This window comes from Podarcis raffonei, chromosome 7 (assembly GCF_027172205.1).
Source record: "Podarcis raffonei isolate rPodRaf1 chromosome 7, rPodRaf1.pri, whole genome shotgun sequence".
NCBI classification, from domain to species: domain Eukaryota; kingdom Metazoa; phylum Chordata; class Lepidosauria; order Squamata; family Lacertidae; genus Podarcis; species Podarcis raffonei.
In genome coordinates, this window is record NC_070608.1 from 81,585,910 (window position 1) to 81,600,446 (window position 14,537).

Genomic DNA, 14,537 nt, shown 5'->3' on the forward strand with positions numbered 1-14,537 from the left:
CTATGGCAAGGGGAAATTGCGAGGGAAGGGATGCTTTTGCAAAATGTAAGAAATTTATTTACCTCTTCCCCCTTCTTTTTCCTTTCTGGATGTCAGCATGTAACAGTGACCTTATGTAGGAATATGCGTAAGCGGAAAGGCTAGAAGAATATTTAATGGGCTTGTAGTTTCTGAATATTTCTACTTTCAAGGCTGTTTTATACATTTAGCTTTGTATTACATCTCATACTCCCCAAAGGGCTCCAAACATAGTTCACAAAAAATGTTAGAAACACCCATACTACTTACACTTTATAATTCGCAGTTAATCACACATGTGAGATTTTGAGAACTGTTTAAGAATAGTTAAGATCATCACAATACTGAGGAAATAGAGACTCTGTTCCTGAATCTGGTTTTCTTCCCCAATCTGAATAAAGCAACCAGCCATCACTTTCTTTGAACACAACAATTTCAATGAAAATCCTGTAAAACTATAGATAGAACATTGCAGAATATTCGAGTGCATATCCAGTACATAGTCTTTTCCCGTTATTTCATATTTCCTAACAAACCAAATCCAATTTCCAAAAAAATCAGCTTGTAGTCTAGGGAGTATGATCCAGTCCTTCCCCTTCACACACCATAAAAGTCCTCCCATATGCAAGTTTCTTAGCCCAGGAAGGCTCCTGATGAGAGTAGAGACCGGGGAAGAAGGGCGACAGGAGAATGGCTTGTCCCCTTAATTTTACCAATAAAATTTTGTTCTCCCCTGATACTCCTACTTGAACTTAAATATCCAAAGTTAAATGCAGCATGTAGTAAAAGGGACAGCTACCACTAAAGTTCCACCTCAGTCCTAACTGTACCTTCCTTTATTTTCCTGACTCCACAAAGTCATCACCTGAATAAAGGTGCTGCGTCCCCACATTCCTTGAGAATTTACAAGGAGAGTTCAGTGATCCAGTGCATTAATTAATATCAATGAAGTGTTTAACATTGAATCATTTTCCAGGATTTCAATTTTAATTTATAAAACAAAAATCAAGAAAGCATTAAGATTATCATTAAAGTGCATTACGAGATGCTTGGTTACTGAAAAAGTTTATCACATGTGTACATTCTGATAGAGCTTTAATTTCCTGAAAACAGGCACTAAAATCCAAATCACTTTTAAAAGTATCTATAAAAAGCATTGTTTACCTAAATTATACTGAAGAGCAAAATGAAAAGTACTTAATCTGCCTTATGTAACAGAGGATTCTAATACTGCATCACTAAAATTAAATGCATTGCCTTACAATGAAGTGCTACTAAACTCCAATACGATGAAATGGATTGAACTGGGGGAAAATATTGCAATGTTAAAAACTCTGGAGAAAACAGTATCTTAATTCTCTGAAGAAGCTTCTATGACTTCTGCTGGCAAGAACAACCAGCAGTTTATAAAACACTTGCTTTTCTCTCTCTCTTTTCTTTATTAAAGATTAAGACTCACCTGGGCTTGGACCACCTTCCTCATAATCCCGTTCGTTCATAATCAGGAGTCAACTCTTCAAATGTTAAAAAGTGAAAGAGCAGAAAGCTGACAGTTGCTCTCTCGTTTTGTACAAGACCTCAAATCCTGTCTCTCGATAGTAGTGGATTAATCCTGAAGCAAGTCATCAAAGCTTCATGCAGTTTAAAGTATGCATGTGACACAAAGCCAAGCTGCAGTGCAGCAGCAGCAGCAGCACTCTCCAACAGATTAAGCTGAGAGAGATGTTCATCAGTGATAAATCCCCCACACACAGAAGTAAGGGCAGGGCCTACATCTCTATCATCAAGTGTCGCCAGGTAGAAAGCCTTAAATTACACCTAGAATCGACTTGCTCTTTACAGCAGCAGATGTCTCTGAAGCTATTCCATTACACAAGCCCTCCTTGTGGATATGAAAGCAGCGAGCATCCAATCATTTCGACAGCATGCTATTCATAAACCAATACTTTACGTAGATAAAATATTTAATCCTAAATCCATGGGATTAAAGAGCTAGTAAATGATTTTTAATTTACATTATCTTAGTGGCTCTTAAACTGCAGGGTGGGACCTCTTGGGGAAGATGGTTGGATGGAAAGTACCTAGGAGGGAGAAAATCCTGCAGCAATCAGTCAGAGATACTTTCCTCGTAGCAGTAGAGGTTTAGAATTATTATCAGCATTTTGGTGGCTCTAATCATGGAAACTGGAGAGGCAGGGAAAACATGGGAGCTTCTAGCCACAGCAACCACACTCCCCATACATCTCCTCCCTGGTTGGGTGTCTTCAGGAGAGTGTCTGAAACTCTGTTCCATTCCTCTAATGCCAGTGTGGGATTAGTCCCCTAGTTCACAGATACTCATGCAACAGTAGTATGAGAATTCTGGCCACTTGCCTCCAGAAGAATCACTGCTGCTGAGTTTGGAGACAGAGAGCTGGTAGAGAGAGGCAAAAATCCTGCACGGCTTTTATGTTTCATTGGGAGCAAGTCCCAATGAACCCAGTGGGACTTTTTCAGAGTACTGTAGATATGCATAGGACTACACAGTTAATTTCAGAAGACGATCTGAATGCAAAGAGTTTTTGGAACAGTGCAAGTTCCTTTTTGAAATGATCTGGCAGAGGAAGAGGCAAATGCTATTTGTTGGAATATATTTGTTTTCCATCAAGGCCAATTCACACACTTGTTCTGAAGCACTAGTCTTCACAATTCATATAAGGAGCCATTTGTGACAAAAGGTTGCTCTGTCGGAGAGAAGACCTTCAAGTCTTCTTTGTGATTTGTTAACCTTTTGAAGCATTTCTACATGTCTAATAGCTACCCAGATTTGTTACAGGTTTCATTACTGGTGCATAAAGCCCTGAAAAACTTGAGACCATGATACCTAGCAAACTGCCTCTCCATTGCAACTCTGATCTTCCTCTCAGATCTTCTAGAACAGCCATGCTGACCATACCACAACTGGTGGAATGCCATCTACAGTAATGCCATCTCAAAAATTAGCTTCTCAGTAGTACCACCTACTCTCTAGAACACCCTCCCACACAAGGCAGAAATAGCAGTAAAGTTCAAACATCTCCTGAAGAGCCATCTATTTAAGAAGCCTTTCATTGGCTCATACAATTCATCACACTGTTCTTGTTCTTGTTATTATTGATATATTTCTTCATTTCATTTTGTTTTGGTTATAATTTTCTGACTTTTATCTTATCTTTTCCAACTTTTAAGTATATTATTGTGTTTTATGTAAACCATTCTAAGCAATGCAGAAATATTATTAATATAAATAATTGTTACCCACATGGGTGGTTGAAACACATGGGAGTTTATTATTTAACACAGATTAATTTAATTTAAAATAAATCAAAACTTTAAACAGATTTTTTTCTTTAAAAAAAGGTTATAAAATCACCATGCAATGACTTTATCTTAATGATTGTAAATGACAATTCTGAGGGACTCGAAATATATTGCTCTTGAAAACCTTTACATGTACAAAAAAAACCCTTCAAAACAATATAATGAGAAAGCATCAATGTCTCATTTCTGTTAGTTTATCCCTTTGCAGAAGCAAAGAAGCCCACTGCTCTAAAATATAGTTCCTACAGGACCCAAAATATTCATGTTTTATGTTTTATATTTTATCTGACTGCATATCCAAAAGAAACCCAACCAGAAAAAAACTAGATAGTGATCAAATAAGCAAATAAATTTTAAAAAAATGTGAAATCAGGAAGACTCAATTCTAAGTAACTATGCTTAGAACATGTTTCTTTTTATTACTGTTTTGGTGAGGGCAGTGCTTTTGCTCTTAAAAATGTTTACGAGTACTTTCATTTTGACTAAGAAAATCACCATTTTATAATTCAAATCAGGAAAAATAAATACAGTAAATGGGCAAAAGCAGAAAGATTCACAAAATGTTTAGGGGTATGAGTACGCCCAGAAAAAAAGCACTGGGTAAGGGTAAGTTACAACCATCAGTATGAATGTGCATTAACAGTTGTCATAACACACGTAACAGATTACCCTAAACTGAAAGTAACCTATTAAAACCAAGTCTGTTCTGTCTTTGTTGCTGCACAGATAATACACAACTTATTTAATTGGCCAATGGCCAATGTTATAGGTTCAAACCCCACAAAAACATAAGCAGAACAGTTCCAATTACAATAACATTTTCATGAGAATGCTCCCTAAATTAGTGGTACAGCAAGTGCTCTGTACAGTCCTAAGCTCAATTTCCAGAGAAAATATTTTAGACAACAGGAGTAGGAAAGGTCTCTGCCAAAGATCATGGAAAGCTAGTCAGAGAAGACTGAGCTGAGTTAGAAGGACTCTCAGTAACCAAAGGTTTGAAATGAAGTAAGGCAGCTTTCGGTATTTGCTGTTAAATCTAACTTTGTTAGTGAAGGTAATGATGTTTTATTGTGCTAAAGTTATAGCACTGGGGAAGTAACCACGTGCTATCTGTGAAACACCTTTTTCCTGGCTCCTTAATTATCCATATCAGTCTTATTTGAGAATCTACAGCATTTAAAATGCTAACATTTTAATGAGGGACCATGAAGATTGAAAACAGCATGGGCACTGATCTGTTGAAAGGAGGGGGAAAGTCTGAAGTCCAGCTGGACGGATTTCAGTTTGAAATGTGATATTTCCTGAAACCTATTAGGAAACAGCTTTGTGACTTGCTGGAGACTGCTATTATGCTTGTGGAGCTTGATGTTTTTGAATTTGAACAGGAAAAAACTGATGGGGAAAGGATTAAGCGCCCACACTCCTCTCAAAATCACAGCTTCCTTTTTTCAGTTTTGTTTTGTTTTAAGTGGTTTAGTTAAATGCATTTACGTGTAGGCTGAGGTCTATCCCAAACTTGGTACCAAACATCCTTTTACTGGAAATGCTAAGATTCCTGCCTGGATTTTCCACATATGACCCACTTGTGGCATAAAAATGAAACTGGAGAACAATGCTATATAGCAATACTAACAACAATGGCTTACCAATGACGATTCAAAATATTTTGATTATATATTTCAAATAATGTTAACACAGCAATTACGTTGGGGAGGGACACATCAAAGTTGACACCACAGATGGCACAACTAGTATGTTAGCTGGGATTTGATTTTTTTCCATCTGCTATCTAAGCAGCATAGTGTTTGCACATATTCCAGCAATATCAACGAAGCACAAATGTTAGCCTCTGATCACAGAGATTACAATATTAGATATGTTGTCTGCAAATAGCATCATGTTCTGGAAAGTAATCCGTACGTGTCACATCTATTGCCAGCTATGAAACGGTTATGTAAAACACCAGATCTATATACTGTGCAACTTGATGGAGAAAGTTTACTCATCTAAAAAGAGAAAAATGTCTTGAGAATATGAGCTTTGAAAGCATCTCATTAAACAAGATCATCTGCATTCATGCAGCAAAATAGGCATGTGCTTATAAATTTGATGTGTTGAACTTGTGTGATATGATAGCTGAAACAGGTCTGCGTAACTTAGGACACATCATGTCGTATGCAGCATACAACACATTTATTATGGCCTACGAGGTTCATGGTAATTTATATGTGTACCAGAGACTGTGGTCCTGCTCCCTCTACTCACCAACCCCTTCCCCTTATCACTCCCTCCACATTTAACACCCTAAAGCTTCCCATCCCAACTGATTTCTGAAACCACTTCTCTTCTCTTCCCCACTTTCCACCTTCACCCCATGTCCATGCCTCCTCCTTTTGTGCAACTGCCCCTGTATACAAACCACCCCCATTGTAACCTCCTGCATCCACCACCCACATGGCAACAAGCACACTTTTCACCTTCTGCTCAGTTGTGAAGTCATTGTCAGCTCCTATATTCTTCAGACCCTTTCATGCCCCTGCTTCCACCTGCAACCTCACTCCCGTGCCTCCTATTCCCTTTTCTGAAACCCCCTTTGCACATTCACTTTTTCCCCTCACCCTCCTCCTTACTTTCTCAACTCTCCCTTGCACACCAACCACCCCCCAATTTCCATGCCTCCTCCTGTCTCCTATTCTGCAGTCCCCTTTGTGCACGTTACCTTTACCTTTATACAGCTTATTGTATCTTTAAGTTGAAAAGACACTTCAGAGCAAGCATGTCAATTAGCTTGCTCAATTAGAAAAGGTTAAGAAGAAGAAGAGTTTGGATTTGATATCCTGCCTTTCACTCCCCTTCAGGAGTCTCAAAGCGGCTCACATTCTCCTTTCCCTTCCTCCCCCACAACAAACACTCTGTGAGGTGAGTGGGGCTGAGAGACTTCAGAGAAGTGTGACTGGCCCAAGGTCACCCAGGAGCTGCATGTGGAGGAGTGGAGACGCGAACCCGGTTCCCCAGATTACGAGACTACCGCTCTTAACCACTACACCACACTGGCTCTCAAATAAAGTGGTTGCATGTTTGCTTATTAATAAAACATATTTTCTAAATTATTACACTGAATCTGGAACTTCATGTTGAAGACAACAAATGGTACCAAAAGTGAAATACATTGTAGGAGTCCAACGCTTGGCAACATTTGACATCCTCTCCACCCACCACTGCAGCCCTCATGCTATCTAGGTACTGGTTTCCCAAATTTTGGAAGGAGGTGGGAGGGCTCTAGGACCCTGCCAAAGCCTCACGTGTCCTTCCTAAAGTCCTGTGCCTAGCTTAGCCATCTGTGTGAATGCAGTGTGAGAGTAACAATTTTTGGCCTCCCCTCCACACACTGTGCATGTGCGCAAGACAAAGCAGTGTGCGGCCCATGGGTTCTATGTTGAAGTACTCTTGCAACCCACTTGGTATGAAAAATTGGGCCATCCTGTACTATAAAATATTTGAGAGATCCACATCCTTTCTCTCTCACACATGAGGCAGCTGAGGTATGGAAGTGGGAGAAGCTTAAAACAAACAGGGGAAAAAAATTCCTTTTAGTGTTTGTTCCTTCTTGTACTCAAACAATGGCAGAAGTCTGAGTAAAGCAAAGGTGGACACCTAGACAAAAATTGTGGTTTGAGTAAAGCAGTGATGAGAAACAGTGTGGGTTTTAACCAGGAGAAATAGCAGAGGTAGGTATAACAAAGAAGCCAGCACAACAGAGCCTTTTCTAACTCCCTTCTCACTGTATTCAAACCTTATGTAAAACTGCCACTCTCCTCTCTCAATGTCACACCCTGCTCCCTCTATTCAATTCTCTGCTATTGTTTGAAATCATTACTTTTTGCCTCTCAGTTCCTCTCCAACCCTCCTTTATTCAAACCTCTGCTGTTGTTTAAAACCACTATTTCCCTCTGTAGCCTTCCATCTTCTGCCTGCTCTTCTGCGCCCCTCCCTGTGCCATGACTTCATGCTAATCCAGGATTGTGACACAGCACTACAGTGGGGGCTGCACAATGACAGCCATACATTTTTGACAGATATCTTGCATCTCAAATGCAGGTTTGCTGTCCTAGACAGACAGTAGAAACAACACATTTAACAAGCACACGGAGAGTGGGCTTACATAGCAGGTAGCCTGTATTCAATCCAGTAGGCCAAAGCTTGTGCAAATCTAGCCTAGAGTTCTTGATCAGGGCCATAGAAATCCTCTCTGCTATGAAACTCAGTGGGTGGGCCTTGAATAAGACACACACACCCTCATCCTAACTTACCTCACAAGCTGCTGCAAAGATAAACAGCTTGCTCTGACCTCCCCTAGGAGGAGCCTGGCACAAATGTAGTATTTCAAAGTTCAATACAGATTCTAAGCCTTTAACATCCCTTACATTTTACATAACTTCTATTTCTTTGACTAATATAAAGGTTTATTACCAACCTGGTTATTTTATGGCAACTTTTGCAATATCCAATCAACATGGATTTAGAAATACCACAACTTGTAAACAAGCAAGCCAAACGCAATTTGTAAGCCAGGTGTGATGCTTGCAGCTCACCAGGGACCACCTGTTTTGGTCCAGGGCTGCAAAACAGGGGGTACAATACATGGCTTGCAAGCTATTCGTAACATAGGACAAAATTTCTGTAGGCCTAATTTAAGAGTCACATTTTTAAAAAGATTCACCATTTTATCTTTTTCAGAGCGGTGTAAAAGACAGAAGCAGGTGTTTAACTGAATTAGAGGGTTAGAGGAAACCAGGGCAAGCCCAAGTATTAAGCAAAATGTAAAAGTGGCAGGTTTAAGCCACCATGAAATGGGACAAAATGTCAATTTCATTCATACAATACTACTACCATTGTAAAAAAAACAACAAAAAAAGCAAAACTATACAAAGTGTCTACATAACAATCAATTTGAAGCACAGCAAAACATTTTAGGCAGTTGAAAAGGTTAGATTAAACAAGGATAATGAAAACAGACGTAGAAGGATGGATTGTCACAAACATTGACATAGCTAACAAACGCAAACCAGGTGTCTTGAAACCCTACTCTTCAGATTTCACAATGCGCCCTTACATTGGGAGTACTGTTTTGATTACACAGCTCAGGCACCAAAATTGCCTTGGACCATTTGGCCTTGTGTGTTCCACCTCCTTCCCAGAGGTTCCTCTTCATGCCATTTTTATTGGCCAGCATCGTTCAAAATCCACACCCGCAAGGAAGAAGTTGTTTGTGAAGCCTAGCTAGTGTTTCTGTCTAAACCTCTGGCCTCTAACTGACACCAATCCAGACTTAGCTGCTGGGTTCCTAATATACACAAATGACTTTCCTTATTGAAAAAGATGAAGGAAATTGTATTTAATAGAACATCTGATGTCAATTATTACCACATCTAAAAGTAGCCTTGCCAGGTAAAATGACTCAGCTGGTAATGTTGGATCCTTTGTACATGAGGTCATTATCCCATTATCTATGTTGTGAACAGGTTATTTCTAGCTGCCTTTGTCAGAATAAAGGTCATAAGCTCTCCAGAATTATGTTCCTCCACTGTCTGAATGCAGATATATGCATTTGTCATTACTATTGCCTTGCAAGTTTTTACAGTTGCTACCTTTATTTACACAGAGGTTTCTATGTAATTAACAGCTGAGTAACTGCAAGAAACCCAGCAGGTGACCTTTTAATTCATTGAATAAAGGCCGTCAAAGTACAAGTAGATAAATAGGTACCACTGCAGCGGGAAGGTAAACGGTGTTTCCGTGCACTGCTCTGGTTTGCCAGAAGCGGCTTAGTCATGCTGGCCACATGACCCGGAAGCTGTACGCCAGCTCCCTCGGCCAATAAAGCGAGATGAGCGCCGCAACCCCAGAGTCGGTCATGACTGGACCTAATGGTCAGGGGTCCCTTTACCTTTTAACTGCAAGAAACCCAGCAGGTGACCTTTTAATTCATTTAATCTCCAAATTGGGAGAAGCTACATTTTATGAATTTTTGCATGTCGCTCATTTGTTAAAGGCACAGAAATACTGGCAGTGGGGGGAGCAACAGCTACTCTGCCATGCACCTAAGAATTGTCCTCCTGATTAAGTTCAAGGTCTGTCTAGCCCAACATTCCAATTAACTGTGGTCAGCCAGATATTACTGGAAATGCAAGGTTTAACAAGCAGAGCAGAGCATGAAGGCAATGGCCATGCAGTGTCTAAAATTTGTAAACAAATCTTACTATTTAGAACTGTGACAGTATGGCGCTATTCCTCATGTCAGTAGGCAAGGAGTTCTGAAGTGTGGGTGATGCAACACTAAAAGATCAGATTTTTGTTGGTTTTGTTTTTACAAATGCAATACAAGTATTATGTGAGACCTGTGGCAATGCCAGTTTCGAGGATCAAAGCAGCTGATGGGGCATATATGGGATAAGGGCATCTCACAGGTAAAATGGCCCCAAGGCAGTTTGTTTTCATTTTTTGGTTGCCAAAATAGGTGCATAATGGCTGCAAATCGAGAGTTATAACAGGGCTAGAATTTCGAGAACTGACTGTATATTTATTAAGTACCCTGTATAGAAGTCAGTACAGAATACCTCCATTATGAGGGTGGTCTGACAGGTTTGGAAAAGGTGGAAGGAACAGCTGGTGCTTAACATTTTTCCAGAGCTCATGCAGAACAGCAGACATATTAATTTCTTACGTCTCCACAATGCAGGTTTAAATAAACTCTGACTTTGTTCTCAACCACTCCCAAGGGTTATGTTGAAATCCCAAATTAAGGACCATAGAATCTCTAGGCTGACTTGGTACCAAATTGCTAATTTTATTTGTTGAACCCACATCAGGGAACTGGCATTGACGGACCTTACCCCTTATGAATTATTGTTGGACTCTGCCACAAAGATAAAACAGAGTCCAGTGTCTAGACAGAATAGTGTGTTAATCTTAATAGATATGAATACAGCGAAAGTCTAAGGCAGATGTGGGAAGCCGATTAGCAGATTACTATTAATGAAGAGGTCTTGACTTCAGTGTGGGGGAGATTTCCTTTTAAATGTCCTGACCTTGATGAAAGAGGTAGTACTTTAAATAGTGCAAAAAAAATAAAAATGATATCTTATGCCTACAAATTTAGCCTCACTGTTAACCAAACTGTTGAAGAGGATGTCAAATGTTTGGCTCTGTTCAACAAATGTGGCGAACATGTGGGATAGTGGCTCATTTCTGGGACAACTATTTGTTAAAATAAAAACAATTACAGGACGAAACACCTTTAAATGTCCAGAGCTGGCACTGCTTGATTGTATCACAGGAGATAATACTAACTTATAGTTCAAACCTCTAATAAGTTCCCTTTAATTAGCAGCCAGCCAGGCTCACAGTCATAAAAAATACTAGAGGAATTTCTAAGAGAACTCTGACAAGTTGCTACAATAGTGTACGGCAAATAGCACATGTGGAAAAGTTGACTAATAAAATAAAACTGGCACAAGGTTTGAAGAATAAAGACTCTCCTGCAACCAATTGGTACAGCTTTTCTGTGTACATGGCTAAAAATGGAAAAGGTGACTCCTCTCCCATTATAAAACATTTGTTTAGCATAACCTGTATGTCCCCTTCTATGCAAACGGTTGTCTGGGATAGGAACTATTTGCATTACCTGGATGTTATTTTTGATGTACTGCATCTTCTGGGTTAGGGTTTATTTTGTGTGTAATGATGTTGCTAAATGTTGTAATGCAATAAAGCGAAGTATTTATCATACAGTGGTACCTCGGTCTACAAACAGCCTAGTTCATGAACTCTTTGGAACACAAACACTTCAAAACCAGAAGAAAGTGTTCCGGTTAGCAAACTTTCTTTGGAATATGAACATACTCCATTCAGGGGTGCACTTCTATTTTGAGTGCCACACTTCAATTGTCCGGCAGTGGAGAAGAGGGTCCTCACAGCATTTCCCACAGCCGCGAGGGAGGGAAGTTGCGCGCACGCCAGCTGATTTTCAGGCGCGCAACTCCCCCCATGCCGCTGCAGGAGGAGAGCGTTTCCCGCAGCTGCGAGGGAAGCCGCACACCTGCCAGCCAGCTGGTTTGTGGGAGCGCAACCCCCCCCATGCTGTTGTGAAAGGCACGCGCTCTAGGGAGCATTTCCCACAGCAGGGGGAGGGGGGAGAAATCTGTGTGGATCCCAGTTCAGCTACTGATTGACTGATTGTGTGACTGCGGAAATGGATAAAAGTCCCCCATCCAAACAATGACTATCATCAGTGCAGGTAAGAAAAAAAATTAATTATTTATTTTATAGTACAGTACATTGATTATTGCTTTCATTTTATGGATCAATGGTCTCGTTAGATAGTAAAATTAATGTTAAATTCCTGGTTTAGGAGTTGTTTTTAAAAGTCTGGAACGGATTAATCCATTTTGCATTACTTTCTATGGGAAAGCGCGCCCTGGTTTAAGAACTTTTTGGTTTAAGAACGGACTTCTGGCACGGATTAAGTTCATAAACCAAGGTACCACTGTTGTTGTTTAGTCGTTTAGTCGTGTCCGACTGTTCGTGACCCCATGGACCAGAGCATGCCAGGCACTCCTGTCTTCCACTGCCTCCCGCAGTTTGGTCAAACTCATGCTGGTAGCTTCGAGAACACTGCCCAACCATCTCGTCCTCTGTCGTCCCCTTCTCCTTGTGCCCTCCATCTTTCCCAACATCAGGGTCTTTTCCAGGGAGTCTTCTCTTCTCATGAGGTGGCCAAAGTATTGGAGCCTCAGCTTCACGATCTGTCCTTCCAGTGAGCACTCAGGGCTCCATTCCTTCAGAATGGATAGGTTTGATCTTCTTGCAGTCCATGGGACTCTCAAGAGTCTCCTCTAGCACCATAATTCAAAAGCATCAATTCTTCAGCGATCAGCTTTTTTCATGGGTCACTGCCCCCTTCATGGATCACTGCCTTGCCGTGGCGAAGGGGCTTGAATAACTCAGAGAAGCTATGAGCTATGCCGTGCAGGGCCACCCAAGATGGACAGGTCATAGTGGAGAGTTTTGACCAAACATGATCCACCTGGAGCAGGAACCGGCAAGCCACTCCAGTATCCCTGCCAAGGAAACTCCACCACTGTAATAACTTTAAAGTTCTGTACTGACCCGGGGGGGGGGTTGTGACTCCCCAAAGTGATGTCTCAAAGCAGCAATGCCCTTTTGTGTCACCTACTTTGGGGACAGCCCTACTGCCTGCACGAGAGCTTGTTCTTGTAGCAAGACAAGCTCTGGACCACACCCCATTCCAGCTGTATTCACTCAGTCAGCAATCAAACAGTGCCCCAAACTGCAATCAGCACAAACACTTTTACCTGCAGGCAGGTATCTCACTGGACAAACTGATGCAAAAACAAAACAAAACCAAAAAAAAATACACACTGTCTTGCAGCCTGGCTAGGCAAGCGGACCAGGCAGGGGCCAGAACAAAGCCACCCATCCCTGTTTAGTCCCTGTTTAGGTCTGCTCAACACTGCTGCCACTTCTGTTTGGTAACAGGGTCATTTTCTCACCTAACTCTCCAGTCTTCATTCATGGCTGTAGTACATAGTGAAGATGTACTTTTAAAGAGGCCTCTGTTCTTTACAGAAATTTATCCACCTTGACCCACTTTCATTGCACAACTGAAAGTGAAAGGGACTATTCTATATTACGATCAGCTTGCAACACTCTACTCAATTTTTTTTACTGCTTAAAAAGTTTTAAAGCCTGTTGCTAGCTTTTTACAAGTCCTGCTTCAGCAGGTAAGCAAAGGACTTTTTAAAAAAGGCAAGCAAAGTACCTCAGCTGAGACAACCACCTTGTTAAGTTAATTAAGATATGCCCCTCATCACCACAATCGCTCCTGACAAATTTATCTTATATTTCTCCCTACAAGTAGCCATTTGGGGGATCCCCCCCACCATTTCTCCTTCTTTTATTTCCTCCTTTATCAACATTGCAGCACACTGCTCTGCATGTCTACTCAGAAGTAACTTCCATTAAGTTTAGTGGAGCTTCCAGCTAGCCCACATTCTGAGCATGTCTAAAAGCCCCAAGTCTTGATTTTAAACTGCAAAGAGAGTGTGTGCTCCAAAAGCTTAGAAGCACTAGCACACTGAGGATGAAGAGAAAATATGAGATGTGATTAGTATACTGAGGCAATGTTAGGAGTAGACTTGACTTCCCCAGAGACATTCCAAAACACAACCCAGCCCCATATTCTGTAATCCCACCTTTCATTTCCTTTCCTCAGAAGACAAGTGTCTGGGAAGAGGAGGGTACTGGCTGTTGATGGACTTGGAAAAAGAGCTCCAAGAAGGCCCTTGATCTTGCAGCTGACCAATAGGAAGTGGAATGCTAACTGTGCCGAGGCAGTACCAGCTGTAGGTCATTGAATTGGCTTTCGGGATATCAGATAGGGTAGGGGTGTCAAACTTAAATTCATCGGGGGCCGCATCAGCAGTTTGGTCACCCTCAAAGGGCCGGTTGTATCTGTAGGACTTACAGTACAGGAGAGAAGGTTTCAGGCAGCCGTTGGATCTGTTACATCACAGGACGGCATGCGCTCAATATAAAAACAAGTGGAGGTTTCCTGAATGCATGTAAAGTGGAGGTTTCCTGTGTAGAACGGCCGGCGGCGCTAGAGGGCAGACGGTCTCTGGCTTGTAGGCTGCCGCGCATGTGCTGAAGAGGCGGCTTTCTTGTGTCAAAAAAAAGAAGAAGCGACAATAAAAGGTGAAGGCTGGCGGCCGGCGGCGGCTACACGGGCCACATGACGAGGTCTGGAGGGCCGGATTCGGCCCGCGGCCCTTGTGTTTGACACCCGTGAGATAGGGAGTATGAAGATGTGGGAAGTGTTACAATACAAAATCTTAAATATCAGTTACAGAATTAAGAGCTAGGGTGGGGAGAGAAAGAATTGCCGTATCTTTCCCAGAATAGTAAAGAAAAATTTCTTCTGTACTTTTTCTTCTCTATGGAATTAAAAGAGTCTATTGTAAAGACAAATCCTAACAACAAAGACCTTCTGTATGGATTATTAAAAAAAAAAAATTAACAGTCTCCAAAGCTTGAATTATTATCATGTGACACGGCAGAGAATCAAGAATATGCCCTGGAAAAATAGACATTTATTTTAA

At 41.1% G+C, this 14,537-nt stretch overlaps 1 protein-coding gene across 6 annotated transcripts in view; it reads right to left on the reverse strand.

Moving 5' to 3' along the window:
• SLC12A7 (solute carrier family 12 member 7) overlaps positions 1-14,537 on the reverse strand; it is a 121,647-nt gene that overhangs the window by 95,433 nt on the left and 11,677 nt on the right. The window contains exon 1 of one of the 6 annotated variants that reach the window (XM_053397191.1): positions 1,478-1,532. The exons of the other annotated variants lie outside the window; for them this stretch is intronic. Coding sequence (XP_053253166.1) covers positions 1,478-1,517 — 40 coding nt within the window. The 5' untranslated portion in view covers positions 1,518-1,532. Of the gene's footprint in view, positions 1-1,477; positions 1,533-14,537 lie in introns of those variants that run through there. 6 annotated transcript variants of the gene reach the window in all.